Below are 14,526 nucleotides of genomic sequence, written 5' to 3'. Positions count from 1 at the left end.
TAATATTTATATTTAATATCTAAACTATTAAAAATATATTATTTGTTCAGTTATTGTACATGTGCAAACTTTTAATTATTTGTGAACATATTCATTTAATGTTCAAAAATAAATTTATTTAATTTAGTATAAAATATATAATTTTAAATATAATAAATTCAAACACAATAATAACATTCTTAATGAAGAGAAACCAAATCTAAACCTACTTTAAAGAATCAAACTAAACATGAATAAAGATCGTTCATTCAAATTCGATTTATTTTTTGCTTTACTTATAGTGATTGTAATTATCTAATCCAAAAGCTAGAGTTTCAAATCCAAAATTATTTGAACATAAAATAATTCGAACCCAAAATTAACCCAAATTTAGAAAGATTTACAATATGCAAACAAATATTACACTAGAAATTAAATCCCTCTATTTCGTATATGTTCCAAGCAAGATTTCCCATCAAGCTTGTTGCTTTGTTGAAGCTCCACGTATTCTTTATATTTCATTGCTCGGTATGCCAATGGGTTTTGACCATCTTCCAGCAACATTGGAGCCGGACTCACTGCGGCGTCCATGGCCGGTCCATGCGCCAGTGCTATGGATATCCTTGCGTCTCTATCATTTACCACAGCTCGATGGAGTACACTTTTATACTTCCTGTTGCTCAAAATCTTGCATAAATTTAAAATTATATCCGATCAATTAGGAAAAATAACGATTTAGTTCAGATCAATTTTGGAAAAAAAATTGAAAACCAATTATAAAATGAAAGGTCAAAGAATGGATTTGGTCCTTCTACTATACTAAATCTATATTAACATGATGATGTGGGAAATTTTCAAATCAACATTTAAACGAAATAGTTGACGGTGTTAAACAACTTAATTAACTAATTATATCCTAGAAATAGAAAGATGAAATTAAATCAAAAAGTAGAGTGAGTAAATCCAAAAGTTGAAGATAAAAAAGCAGAATTTGGGAGTTGTACCTCAATATGGTCCCCAATGTTGGCTAGAAATGAATTGGGGATGGGGTGGATATTGACCCATTTGTCTTTGTGTAGCACTTGAAGCCCCACGGTGTCGTTTTGGATGAGAAGGGTCAAAAGACCATGGTCGGAGTGAGCGGGCAACCCCATGGCGAGTTCTGGCTGTGGACATGATGGATACAAGTTTGCTATCATAATCTGAAGGCAATTTTCCAGATTTGAGGCCTTCTCAATGTATTTGTCTTCTAACCCCAAGCTTTCTGATATTCCTCTCACTATTTCTTTCATTACTCCTCGGGTTCTTTTGCTGTATTCTAACGCAATTTCTCTTATGCCAAAAGAAAAATAAAAAGTTGGGACAAAACTTATGTTAGATGAATTGATTATATCAATATCATATATATATATACACCCAATATGTATGAGAACATGAGCTATGATTAATGGATGTTATTATCGAATTATGTTAGAATAATTACTAAGTAATTCAGACACAGTACTATTTAGAAAGTGAATGAACAAGAGCAATTAATGGCAGCAATAACTAAATTGCTCACTTTTTAATAATATAAGGATTAAACTATTTTATTTATTTTGAGAGATCTAGTACAATGATTTCCTTAATTTTTATTCCAATTATGTATATATGGCTTCTACTTGCCTATTTGGTTCAATTTTATTAAATATGGATTAGTCCAAATTCTATTTTTAATATAATTTTTAAATAAAAATTTAAAAACTTATGAATGATATCGATCCGTACTTATGAAATTTAATTATATTATCTTTAATATTAAAATTTTTTTCTCGTCAGATATATGTATATATTAATTAAAATTATATTAAATTATTTCATCTTTTTGTACACTTCTTTTGTAAAATATTATAAAAAATTACATGATAGTTGTATGCCAGATATTACAGTTTATAATTATAAAAGATCTTTTGTTTTAATTTGAACGGAACGATCTTTTGACACAATTTAAATAGTGTTTACTCCCATTTTCACTCTTAATACTGTACTAGAAAAAATATGGATATGTTATCTTTAATATTTCATTAAACAATGCTACGTAATTTGTTTTCTGAAACCGATCTAATGGTATAAAAAGAAAAAACCTGAAGGAAGGGGGATTGCTGGGTGAGTGAAAGGCAGGATGCTGAAAAATCTTGAGATAGTCTCTCCAATACAAAATTTTATCCACTGATGGGTTGAAACTGGTCCCATATCTTATAGGATCCAATACATGTTTCCCTTCACATTCTCCCTTTTCTTCCTCTGTTAGCTCGAAAAATTCCCTACAAACCTCTATCATTGCCTTCATCATCCTCTCCGGCACCCCATGATTGGTCACCTGATAATGCTCATTTTATCAAAAATCTAAAATTCTTTGAAAATCATAACTATGTATATATATGTATATATGTATTGTACCATGAAGAAGCCCCAGTCCCCGCAGGCTTTTCCAAGTTCTCGGATGGTTTTAGACCGTTCATCGGGATTACTAGAGATGAGGAGGGAGAAATCGATGGTGGGAATTGGTTCTTTCGTGTCTGAAACTGGTTCGTGGTTGGGTTGTTTTGGGAAGGTGTAAATGGAAGGGATGGAAGAAAGTCCGGACGATTCGGATAGTGCTTTAACGGTCGTTAGCTTCGATGGCGGTGGGTGAGAAAGGGGTGGTTGTGAGAGCTGAGGACCGATTGGAGCAATGGCTGCCATGTGGGAACACCGAGGGCGGCGATAGAGAGGCTGAGACACGATTCTTGACTGCAAAAACTGAGAAGGGATATGCAAATGCATGTTTACATTTCACGTGTTGTTTAATACTAATAATTCAATTTGATTTTTGGGTGATGCCAAAACAACAAATTTGTCTTTTTTCTTCTGTTAGTAGCCAACTTGCCGCTCGAAAATGTCAAAAATAATTAAAACAGGTAATCAAATTTGAACAGACTCTATATTCAAGAAATATTCACCAATGAGTCTTCCAAAAATTAAGGGCACGTTTGGTTCGCTGTATTGGATTAGAGGTGTATTGGATTAGAGGTGTAATGGATTAGAGGTGTATTGGAATAGAGGTGTAATAGCAAATCAACTGTTTGGTTGAATGTAATGGAATAGAGGCGTAATAGTAATCTTGTGTTTGGTTGAATGGAATAGAGGTGTAATAGCATAATGGAAAAAACTAAAATGACTAGAATACCCTTAGCATAAATTTGTTTTGGTAAATGATTATTGTTATTGTTATTTAAATTTTAATAAGATTATTAATATCAATAATAAATAATTTAATCATATTTAAACATAATTATTATTAAATATATTATAATTAAAATATATAATTTAATAAAATTCTTAATAATAAATATTCTTATATGAATTTACTCAAATCATAATATATGATACTATAAAATATAAATTAACATAATTATTATTAAATATATTATAATTAAAATATATAATTTAATAAAATTCTTAATAATCAATATTCTTATATGAATTTACTCAAATCATAATATATGATACTATAATTTACTCAAATTCTTATATGAATTTAATAAAATATCATTTGAAATAATTAATATTAAAATTAACATGTAACTGTTTGTTACTCATTCTTTGTTTCTTATTCTTTTTGTTTTGATCATGTATCAATCATTTAAACCAAATGCTTGGTTGTATTGGACAGTGTTTTATTACTTTATAAATGCATGATTTTATATACACAAATACATATGTATAGGAAAATTATCTGAATGAATGGTTAATATTTATTATCAGCAAAACTTAGTATATACACACATAAATTAAGGTAAGATAATTAACTCGATATCTAGCTTGAGCAGCTCGAGTTTGTCTAAACAATACATCAAAACTTTTTATTTTGAAGCTTATAAACTTAAACAGCTTAAGTGTCTTATTTTTCATTATGCTATAAAGGGAATATAAATAAATACCAGAATTTTGATACGAAAAATTGCAGCAAGCAAAGCAATATCCTGCTATTAAACTCACTATAAAATATGTAATATAGCAAACAAAGATCTCTCAATTGATCTTTAATCTTTTTAATCATTTGTAAATAAAAGAAAAAATTACAAAAAAGAACAACCTGCAGAATGTTTGATGACAAAAACTAACAAAAATCCATGATTCAATATCAAATTCAAGATGCATTCTCCTTTTTCAGCTTAGCAAGTTCTTGCTTGATGACTCCAGACCTCTGCAAAACCGTATTACAGCTCGTCAAGCTTCGATTGAAGTTTTGAGGAAGTGCTTTCAAGAAAAGAACTCTGGTATAAAACGGGTAGACACAATAGGGGGTGTATCGGAAACTGACCTTGATCTTAGCCAACATAAGCTTGAACCTATCAAAGTCGTTGAGAGATGCTCTTCTCTTCTGGACAATCAACTTTCTACCCCACGAGCTACTTTCCCATTTGTTCTTAACATCTGTAAGTTAACATAAGAGTGATAAGAAAGAAAACATATCTTCAAGAAATAACATTACAAATGCTGGTGAAAGCTGTCGTCGTCCTTACCAGCCTTCTCCATAGCTTCGATCAACCCATTTGTTCTTGGGAACACGTGGAATGTCAATTGTGATATCTGTCAATGTAAGCCTCTTGAAGTTCATTTGGCCTCTTACCATATCCGGGGCATCAACAAGTGCCTGCCACATTAAAAATAGTCACTTCTTACACGCACATCTCCAAATAACACCTATAGGACTTCAACTAGACTAGTTGGCTGATAAAGGAACATTGATAATTGAGCAGACAATAATCCAAAGACTAAAACCAACAAGATGGGTTAGTAGAAAAATTATGCAGCCAAAATCTAATGGTCACATTAAAGACATGTTTAAACCCTTCATATGACATGTGATAAAGGAAAGGGCTTTCTTACATGACCACAGGTAAGTTTGCAGGCAATTGCATGACTTGCTTCATGCAAGAATACTGTAATGAGCTTAAAAGGCAGCAACAGCACTGTTCTCCATATCTACAACAATCAGGGGGAAACATTAGGTCAATCCATTTAAGCAAACAGAGGCAACCAGTTCAAATTCCAAAGAATGCTGTATCTTTTAACAGAAATTCAACTGCAGTGAATCCCCCTAGAAAACTCCTAAAACCTTGGCATCCTCATCCTTATGAACAACTTATGAAAATTGTTGTAAATGCCATAGCATTTATGAGTTCCTTATGAACAGATTTACAACAAGTATTACAAAAGTAAATCACAAATGCTCCAAGAAAAGAACCCAATTTCCTTCAACGTGCAAACCAAGAAACTATTTAAACTGAATCTATTTCGTAATTCAAATTACCATCAATTTTCTTGGAAGTAAGTGAATGCAAATGCATGCAGGAGATAATATCAATGGAGAAGCAGATCGAAGAAACATTCTAAAACAGAGGATTAATTTGCTTCCCTCGATTGAACTCCCTCAAATTGAAAGATCTTCAGAAACTCATTGGATTTTTCCATGAAGATTATACTGTTGACTTCCCAGCCTTAAAGATTCTTGAGATAGAAAACAGTCCAGACTTGAAGGCATTCATCCATAAATCTATCGACAAATATAACCCTACTGGTGGAGTTTTGTTCAACGAAAAGGTACTGCTTTTAACGCAGTGAATTGTACCTTATTTCCATTTCTCTTGTTATAATTAACTCTTCTAATCATTTCTTCCACAGACATGAATACTGACATCAACTATATTACTTCTGTTAAATTCACCATCTCTAAACAACATAAATTCAAGGATTAACTAAACATAACAATAAAAAGAATTCAAAACCCCAAAAAGAACAAATCTTGCAGAGACCCAAAATTAAAAAAAATGAAACATGATTACATATGGCTTGTAAATTGAAGGTTTAGTTAACCTGTAATGAATATGGATTTCCTTTGAAATAGATTGAAGCCTTGAGTGGAGCCTGGAAAGAAGCAGAAATGGCGATAACTAGGCGCAGGCAAGGCAACCAAGAAGAGGAATAAATTAGGAGGAATGGAAAGCTTAAAAACCCAAAACACTAACCTGTAAATGACCAAATCCGGGCACAGTGCGATGAAGAAGAAGCTGTAATCAGAAAAGGGGAAACCGATTACATGCAGAATCAGCAGAGTGAAACAAATCTGGAGGGGATTAACTTGCCAACAACGAATTCGGCAGAGGCTAGAAGGAACAGAAGAGAAACGGGGAAGCAGATGGGAGGGTATAACAGGGATGGTAAACCTATGCGGAGCCTAATCTGAGCAAATGGGGTGTATTAGAAATCGGTGGATTTCACCGATTAAGTTAGTCGCGTATTACAGCCGTAATAGAAAAACCACGAACCAAACAATGGCATAGAGGCGTCTTAAGTAGGCCCCACCGATTAGGGGTGTATTGGCTATGCCAATACACCCAACCAAACATGCCGTAAATGGTACGTAAACTCGTATTTGGGCAGTTTCTTTTCATGAAGTAAAAGATGTTTATCAAATCATGAACCCTTAGCCCTCATGGGAGCCACTCTTGCTCTACCAACTTGGAAACAATTCCAATTAGTTGACTGGTCTGCTGGAGAACTGAAACATGGTTCTTGACAGCAAACTGGGGGTGAGTTTGGATGGGTGGTGCGTTTAGCTGCAGTTAGTGTAAAAACAGCGGTGGCGGTAAGATTAAATACTGTAGCAATACTGTAGCGTGAGACAAAAAGTAAGTTAAACGCATCGCACCATAATCAATCGCCCATCCAAATGAAGCCTGAGAATGGATTCTCGTCCATGTTTCTTAATAACTTTTATCTTTTCTTTTTGGGTGATGTCAAATGAATTAATTGTCTTTCCTTTTGTTAGTTTTCATATCTTTCATGGCATACTTTTGAAATCGGTGCCTAAACTTTCAATTGATTTTGATTGAGGATTTACGATTTCAAGTCCTTTTGTTAACTAATTTTTTATCGAATTAAATTGTAGTATTAACTTCAGCATTTTTAATTTTTGAAATTATAATAGTTTTTATTATAAAAATACATTTTTTTTGGAGTAATCTGGAAGTTGATGTCTTCAATATATTTCTCCGGATTTTGCTTTAATTTATAAAATATAAGAAATATTAAAATACATAAAATGATTAACATAAACAAAAAATCTTAAAATAACATGAAAAAAAGAAATTTACCAATAAAACATTTTTCTTTGAATTTTTGTAGGCTGGACTTCTCGTATAAAACATTTGTACCTAATGGCTTGCTTATTATCAAATTTGATATAAATGGTATTTGCTATATTATTTCTTTAATTGTTGATACTATTTAATTTGTTTATTGTTTTGAAAAAGAAAGTCAAGGGTAATTTATGAAACATTGTATTTATTGTTTTATTTTTTCAATTAATCTATTTATTTGCTGACTGTGTTAATTAAGTCTTAACCCGATTGACATGAACATTGTTATCACTGGAGGAGGACATGAGTTTGAGTGCGTCGAAGCGTATTATTCTTCTTCTGTTTATGGGTTGGGGAGGAGTTATACGTAATTCTAAGCATTGTGTAAAAAGTCAAATATAATCAAAACCTATAATTTATTCAAAAAATTTATTTGCCAACCATCGATTTTCTTATTGACGGAAAGATATAGTTTATAATTAATTCTGAATTTATTGAAATGAAAAAGAAAAAAAATAAATACATTTGAAATATTTAATTTAATGTTGTATTATATGATAAAATAATAAAAATTAAGCCAATGAATTTAAACCAATAAATTAATAAAATTTGAAATAAATAAATAAAATAACAAAATCTAATAAACTAATATTAGTCTTATATATAAAAAATAAAAAATTAACAAATTGAACCCAATATAATTTAAACTCGAATTAAAATTCGAAACTCATAATTTCCAATAATAATCTCTTTCAAAAATTTTGTTCACGCAATCTTTACTAAAACAATCCTAATTTGAACTCCTAATTTCAAAATTAAGTGATTCAAAGTGTGTTTAGAAACTAAAAAATTGCTCTTCAAATGCTATGCTAACATTTTAATCCAAAAATGCTTGAATCTATCCAAAAATTTGACACAAGTCCACTAATCTTTTAAATTTGAAAATTGATAGCTTAGTTAAGTTGACTTTAATAAATTTGACCCCATCCGTGCATCTCACGTTGAGTACAGCTAAAACCGAAGGTATCGTTGTCATCGAATGTTTTAAGTTATGTTTTATGGCTTTCAAATTTTATTTTTATTTTTTTGGTTTTTCATAATACATTGTTGGAGATTGACTCGTATAAATAATAAAATAGAAAATGTAGAGAAAATCATACACACAAATTTTAGATGGAAAACCCTCAATTAAGAGGATAAAAAACCACATGCAAAAGAGATTTCACTAATAAGAAAGAAATGTAAAAAGTATAAGATGGAGATAATAAAAACAAACCTTAAACCCCAAATACAAAGCCCTTCGACTAAAACACAAATTTTACTTAAAGCTTTGTTAAAGCTATTTCTTAATTGTATTATGTTGTATTTTTCATCAACCTTTCTAGAGTTACTAAGGCCCTTTTATAAGCCAATTCAGAGGTCAAATATAACTAAAACATCTTGGATAAATCAGAATTTGACTAGAAAAAATAATCAGATTTTAACTAGGAGAATAAATCCGATTAAGTAGAGAACACATCGCCACGTCGTGACATTACGTATCGCGTCGTCGAGATGTCGGCTCTTTCTCATAATGTCACTGATCCTATTTCATTCAAAATGCAAGTTACACTCCACAAACATAAACACTAAATTAAAACTTCTGCAAAAAATATATCGAAAAAAAAGGGATAATCTTAATAGTAAATCCCCAAATTTTTGGTAATTGATATCAAAATAATTTTTATTTGTTTCCATTCGTTATATCTCTCAATTATGCATTTAATTATATACCAAAGACATCATGCATTTAATTGACACTATAAATTAAATTCCATTCGTTATATCTCTCAATTATGCATTTAATTGAATTCAATAGTCAAATTTATTTTTAAAAATTCACATTTGGTTTTAATTTGTGGAAAATAAAGTTCCAATTGCAATTATTTCGTAAATTGGATTCTAATTTTTAAAACATATTTACTGTGATTTCATAATTCTTGCTTGCATATTTTCGCAAATTAGATCATTGACATATTTTGGAATTTCTTAATAAAATACTAATAATGTATAAAACAATCATTAATTACATAGGGTTAATTTAGCAATATTATTAAAAAGTACTTTTGAAATAAAAACATTATTAAACAAAATGCTTTTGAGAGAAAAAAAAATATTTTTCAAATGCTAAAAACTAATCAAACGCAAAAGTAGAAAATTTAAGCGTTTCTCAAAAACTTTTTTTATTCCAAAAATGTTTTTTAGAAACATTACTAAACTAACAGTTGTCAACATTTCATTGGTCCCACATGGCAATTGGAGAACTAACTCTCGAACTAAAACTAATCATATGTGCAAGAAAATCTTGTTATAGAATAGATATATTAGATTTGAGCATTTAAGCATCAATTCAAATCTAACATGATGCATATTTAAAAGGATGATTTTTTTTGAATGAAATTTTATTGTAAAAAATTAATCATAGATATAACTAACCCTCCTTGGAGGCATTTCAAAAAATTGGGTACTACTCTTATTATCAACATCCATTTTAGTTAGACTATTTTCTCCTTTATTGAAATCTCTGGAAATATGTTGAATCGACCATTGAGACAATTTAGCCACCCGAAGATTAATTATTCTAACCAAATTTGAATTTGACACCTTTGTAGTACTCCCTTAAATGACTTGTACAGCCTCATGACTGTCGGAATCGATTAACACCCTGTCGAAACCCTTATCCATAGCTATTGTCAATCCTTCCAAAATGCCCCATAACTCAGAGTCGAGAACTGAACATATGTCCACACCCCTGTTATACCTAATAATCCAGCCGCCCTATCTGTCATGAAGAACTCCCCCGATCATGGCAAACTTGGATTCCTCTTTTACTGCTTCGTCAAAATTCAATTAAATTCAATTGAATCCAATTCCCAATATTTGGCACAACTACTATTGGAACTTGACGGTTGGAGATAACCTTAAGAGCTGATGTGTATTGTTTAGCCCAACTGAAGGAGGTTTTAATCAATTCCTCAGTACTTCACGTTATGCCTTGGAAGATAAAGAGGTTCTAGCTTTTCCAAATCCGCCAAGCTACCATACCAAAGAAGCATTGCCAGTCTATCCCGTTCAGATGCAAATTGAGATGGATCTGAAGGTTAGCTGAAATCCAATCCTGCAAAACACCTGGAAAAAAAAGAATTATATTTGGTCACTGGAATAATCTATTTCCAAGAATCCTTAATAGCAGGACAGTCACAATGGCATGTAAAATGTCTTCACATTCATTGTCGCATAAACCACAATAACCATTTAACCCAAGTCCTCTTTTCGCACGTTCAGAATTAGTTAGAAGATGTTCTTTAAGAACGAGCCAAATAAAATATCTAACTCGTTGAAGGCCTTGAAACTTCAAAAGTAATTTCCATATGTCATTCTTGGGATTCCAAGTCTCTTCCCGAATTTTCCAAAATGCACTTTTGATTGAAAAAGAACCATTAGAGGATCTTGCCCAAGTGATCCTATCAAGACCGACTTCCGACTGAGGTGGAGGAATACCTATAATAAGCCTAACCACATCCTCTGACACCCATAGGTGAAATAAATCAAGATTATTATGCCTATCCTCCAGAACCATACTACTTAACACGTTCTCCCTTTCCATATTCGAACGAGATGGAATATGATTTAACAAATGGCCAAAATTTGGAATCCAAGGGTCACTCCAACAATTGATTAAATTACCATCCCCAATTGACCATAAAAGATTCTCTAACCAGTGGCCACACTTTAGAAGGACTTCTCCAAAGAAAAGAGTGACACCCTTGAGTTAAGGACTCAAGTAGACCAGTAGGTACTTTATACTTTGATCTAAGCACCTAAATCCATGAAGCATTCAAATTGGAAATAAGATTGAAACCAAGTTTCATCAAGAAAGAAGTATTTTGGTCCTCCAAACTCCTGAACCCAAAGCCCCCATGGGATCTTTTTTGACAAATAAACTCCCAACTTACAAGCGTTATCTTCCTTTCCATTTTAGAAGCCCCCTAAATGAATTGTCTAACCAATTGCTCAATCTCGTCACATAGGCCTTTAGGGATCCTCATTGATTGCATGAAGTAACTTGGTATCGTTAATAAGATAGACTGAGCAAAAGAGGCCCTACCTACTAAGGATAGTTTCCTAGCTTCCTAGGTTTGCAATTTATTGCGAACTTGATCAACAACGAATCTCAAAGTACTATTAGTTACTCTCTCATAAAGAATAGGAATCCCCAAATAAGATTCAAGATTTTGCACCCTATTGAACCCTAGTATGTCACTAAGGATCTTTCCTATCTCTTCACTAACACATTTAGACAAGAAGATGTTAGATTTCCTTGCATTTACCCGATGTTTGGAGAAATTGCAGAACTCTTTAAGAATTCCCCCCAACAATCTATCTGGATTTTCGCCTGCTTTCCCAAAAATGATAAGGTCATCTGTAAAAAGATAGGCTACCACTAACCCCTCTGAATTGTCAAATGCATGTTGTGTCCTAGCCACTCCATACACAATACAAATAAATACGGGTATAAGGGGTACCCTTGACGAATGCCTCTGGCCAGTTTAAATTTCGGGGATGGAACACCATTACAAAAAACCTGCATAGAAGAATTAGAGATAGCAAACATAATAATATTATTAAAGTGATCAGGGATACATGTGGCTTTAAGAGAAACCTCAATAAATTCCCAGCAAACTAGATCATACGCCTTCTCCAAATAGATCTTCACAACTATCCATGTCCTATTCTTTTGTTTGCTCCTCATAAAATGGATGACTTCTTGTGTAACAATGACATTATTGGTAGTATTATGCCCTGCTATGAAACACACTTGTTCCTACGCAATAATTCTTGGAAAAACTGATTTAAAGCAATTAGCAATGACGTTCATAATCAATTTATATAAGACCGAACACAAGCTGATAGGCCTGAATTGGGAAAAAATTTAGGAGCATGAACTTTAGGAAGAAGAACAACTAAAGTGTTGTTTAGATTTGAATAAATGATTTCTTCGTCGAAGATTCTTTAACCCACCTACAAACTGAACTACCAACATGCTCCAATTAACTTTGGAAAAATAATGCATGAAAACCATCACTCTCTGGGGCTTTTAAGGGTGCCATGTCAAATAAAGCAACCTTAACCTCCTCATCAATGATTGTCATACCCAAAAACTGTACGTCTTCCAAACACAACTTAGGAAAAAAGCAGGGAGGAAGCCCTAACATGGGTTTCGAATGCTCCTCATAAAGCCACTGGAAAAAATTAATAGCTTTCATCTAAAAGGTCTCATCATCGTAGACCCACTCCCTTAGATCATCAAGCTAGTCGTATCTAGCCATCTGTTTCCAAAGCAACTCCACATGGTGTAGAATGCTTTCTAGATTAAAAGGAGGAACATTTGATAAATTAACAATTCATGAATCTCATGCATCGTCATTAAATAATAACACAACACCTCATCAATGATGAAAAAATATAATGAATGACTTATAAATAAACATTAATAATTTTATTTAAACATAAAATCTAAACTTGATATAAGCAATAAATCCTAAATTCAAAGCTTAGACTCGAAATTTGAAATAAACCTAAATCCTATACAATAAACTCTACACTTGAAATTCGAAACTTAAAAAAAATTATAATTAATATTTAATTATGCTTAAATAAAGTTATTATTTATTTATAAGTCTATTATTTTTTTATTTTGCCCAATGATGACATGTTATGTTATTATTCACTGGTGGTGCATGAAAACTATTCCTATTTAAAATGCGTGATAAAATTTAAAAAAAAAAACTTGGCACCTAATGCATTAATAGCTTTAGGTTAAATGTGTTAAAAACATTGTATCATTAAAATTTAAGAATTTAGTTTCTCTTTTTAGCACATCAATATAGAAGTGAGCGTTCAATCAAATTGAATTGAGTCAAAAAAATACTTCGTTATTACAATTAGCTTTTGGTTAAGAATCAAATACAATTCATTATAGAAGAGAAACCAAACATAAACCACTTTAAAAAGAAACAAAGTAAACATGAATAAAGATCGTTTATTCAAGCTTGATTCATTTTTTTTTCTCTACTTATAGTGATTGTAACTATCTAATTCAAAAGCCAAAGTTTTAAATCCCAAATGACTCGAACATAAAATATTACACTAGTAATTAAATCCCTTTATTTCGTATATGTTCCAAGTAAGATTTCCCATCGAGCTTGTTGCTTTGTTGAAGCTCCAAGTATTCTTTATATTTCATTACTCGGTATGCCAATGGGTTCTGACCATCTTCCAGCAACATTGGAGTAGGATTCACAGTGGCGTCTGAGGCCGGTCCATGCGTCAGTGCTATGGATATCCTTACATCTCTATCATTTACCACAGCTCGATGGAGAACACTTTTATACTTCCTGTTGCTCAGAATCTTGCATAAATTTAAAATCATATCTGATCAATTAGCAGAAATAACGATTTACTTCAGATCAATTTTGGAAAAAAATAAAAACCAATTATAAAATGAAAGGTCAAATTATGGATTTGATCCTTCAACGAAAGGTCAAATTATGGATTTGGTCCTTCTACTATATAAATCTATATTAACATAATGATGTGAGAAATTTTCACATCAACATTTAAACGAAATAGTTGATGGTGTTAAACAACTTAATAAACTAATTATATTATAAAAATAGAAAGATGAAATTAAATCAAGTTAAAGTAGTGTGAGTAAATCGAAAACTTGAAGATAAAAAAGCAGAATTTGGGAGTTGTACCTCAATATGGTCCCCAATGTTGGCTAGAAATGAATTGGGGATGAGGTGGATATTGACCCATTTGTCTTTGTGTAGCACTTGAAGCCCCACGGTGTCGTTTTGGATGAAGAGGGTCAAAAGACCATGGTCGGTGTGAGCGGCCAATCCCATGGTCAGTTCTGGCTGTGGCCATGGTGGATACAAGTTTGCTATCATAATCTGTAGGCAGTTTTCCAGACTTGAGGCCATCTTAATGTATTTGTCTTCTAACCCCTAGCTTTCTGATATTCCTCTCACTATTTCTTTCATTACTCCTCGGGTTCTTTTCCTGTATTCTAATGCAAATTATCTTATGCCAAAAAAAAAAAAATCAAGACAAAACTTATGTTTAGATGAATTGATTATATCCCTATCAGATATATATGTGTACCCAAAATGTATGACAACAAGGGCTACAATTAATGGATGTTATTATCCAATAAATACTAAGTAATTCAGACACGTTACTATTTAGAGAGTGAGTCAAACAAGAGCAATTAATAGTAGCAATAATTAAATCGCTCACTTTTAAATAATACAAGGATTAAACTACTTTATTTATT

The 14,526-nt window shown here is 31.9% G+C and overlaps 1 protein-coding gene and 1 pseudogene across 1 annotated transcript; both read right to left on the bottom strand.

Annotated features, from left to right (window-relative positions):
• Positions 1 to 243: 243 nt before the first annotated feature.
• Positions 244 to 2,916, bottom strand: LOC107894085 (2-oxoglutarate-dependent dioxygenase 19). Its single transcript, XM_016819293.2, has 4 exons — positions 2,419 to 2,916; positions 2,103 to 2,338; positions 984 to 1,311; positions 244 to 666 (listed from the first exon to the last, which is right to left on the bottom strand). Exons 1-4 carry the CDS (start codon positions 2,782 to 2,784, stop codon positions 412 to 414), a joined length of 1,185 nt encoding a protein of 394 aa, XP_016674782.1. The 5' UTR covers positions 2,785 to 2,916; the 3' UTR covers positions 244 to 411.
• A 1,050-nt stretch (positions 2,917 to 3,966) lies between these two features.
• LOC121212283 (uncharacterized) lies at positions 3,967 to 10,791 on the bottom strand (annotated as a pseudogene).
• Positions 10,792 to 14,526: the final 3,735 nt, after the last annotated feature.

Source organism: Gossypium hirsutum, chromosome A13 (genome assembly GCF_007990345.1).
Source record: "Gossypium hirsutum isolate 1008001.06 chromosome A13, Gossypium_hirsutum_v2.1, whole genome shotgun sequence".
NCBI lineage: Eukaryota > Viridiplantae > Streptophyta > Magnoliopsida > Malvales > Malvaceae > Gossypium > Gossypium hirsutum.
This window is presented reverse-complemented; position numbering and strand designations above follow the sequence as displayed.

Bases quoted from the DNA above. Each gene is read 5' to 3' on its own strand.
- LOC107894085 (XM_016819293.2), bottom strand. From the start codon at position 2,784: ATGCATTTGCATATCCCTTCTCAGTTTTTGCAGTCAAGAATCGTGTCT. The intron at 2,339-2,418 runs GTACAATACATA...GAGCATTATCAG, and splicing joins GGGACTGGGGCTTCTTCATG to GTGACCAATCATGGGGTGCC. The intron at 1,312-2,102 runs GTTTTTTCTTTT...TTTTGGCATAAG, and splicing joins AGCAATCCCCCTTCCTTCAG to AGAAATTGCGTTAGAATACA.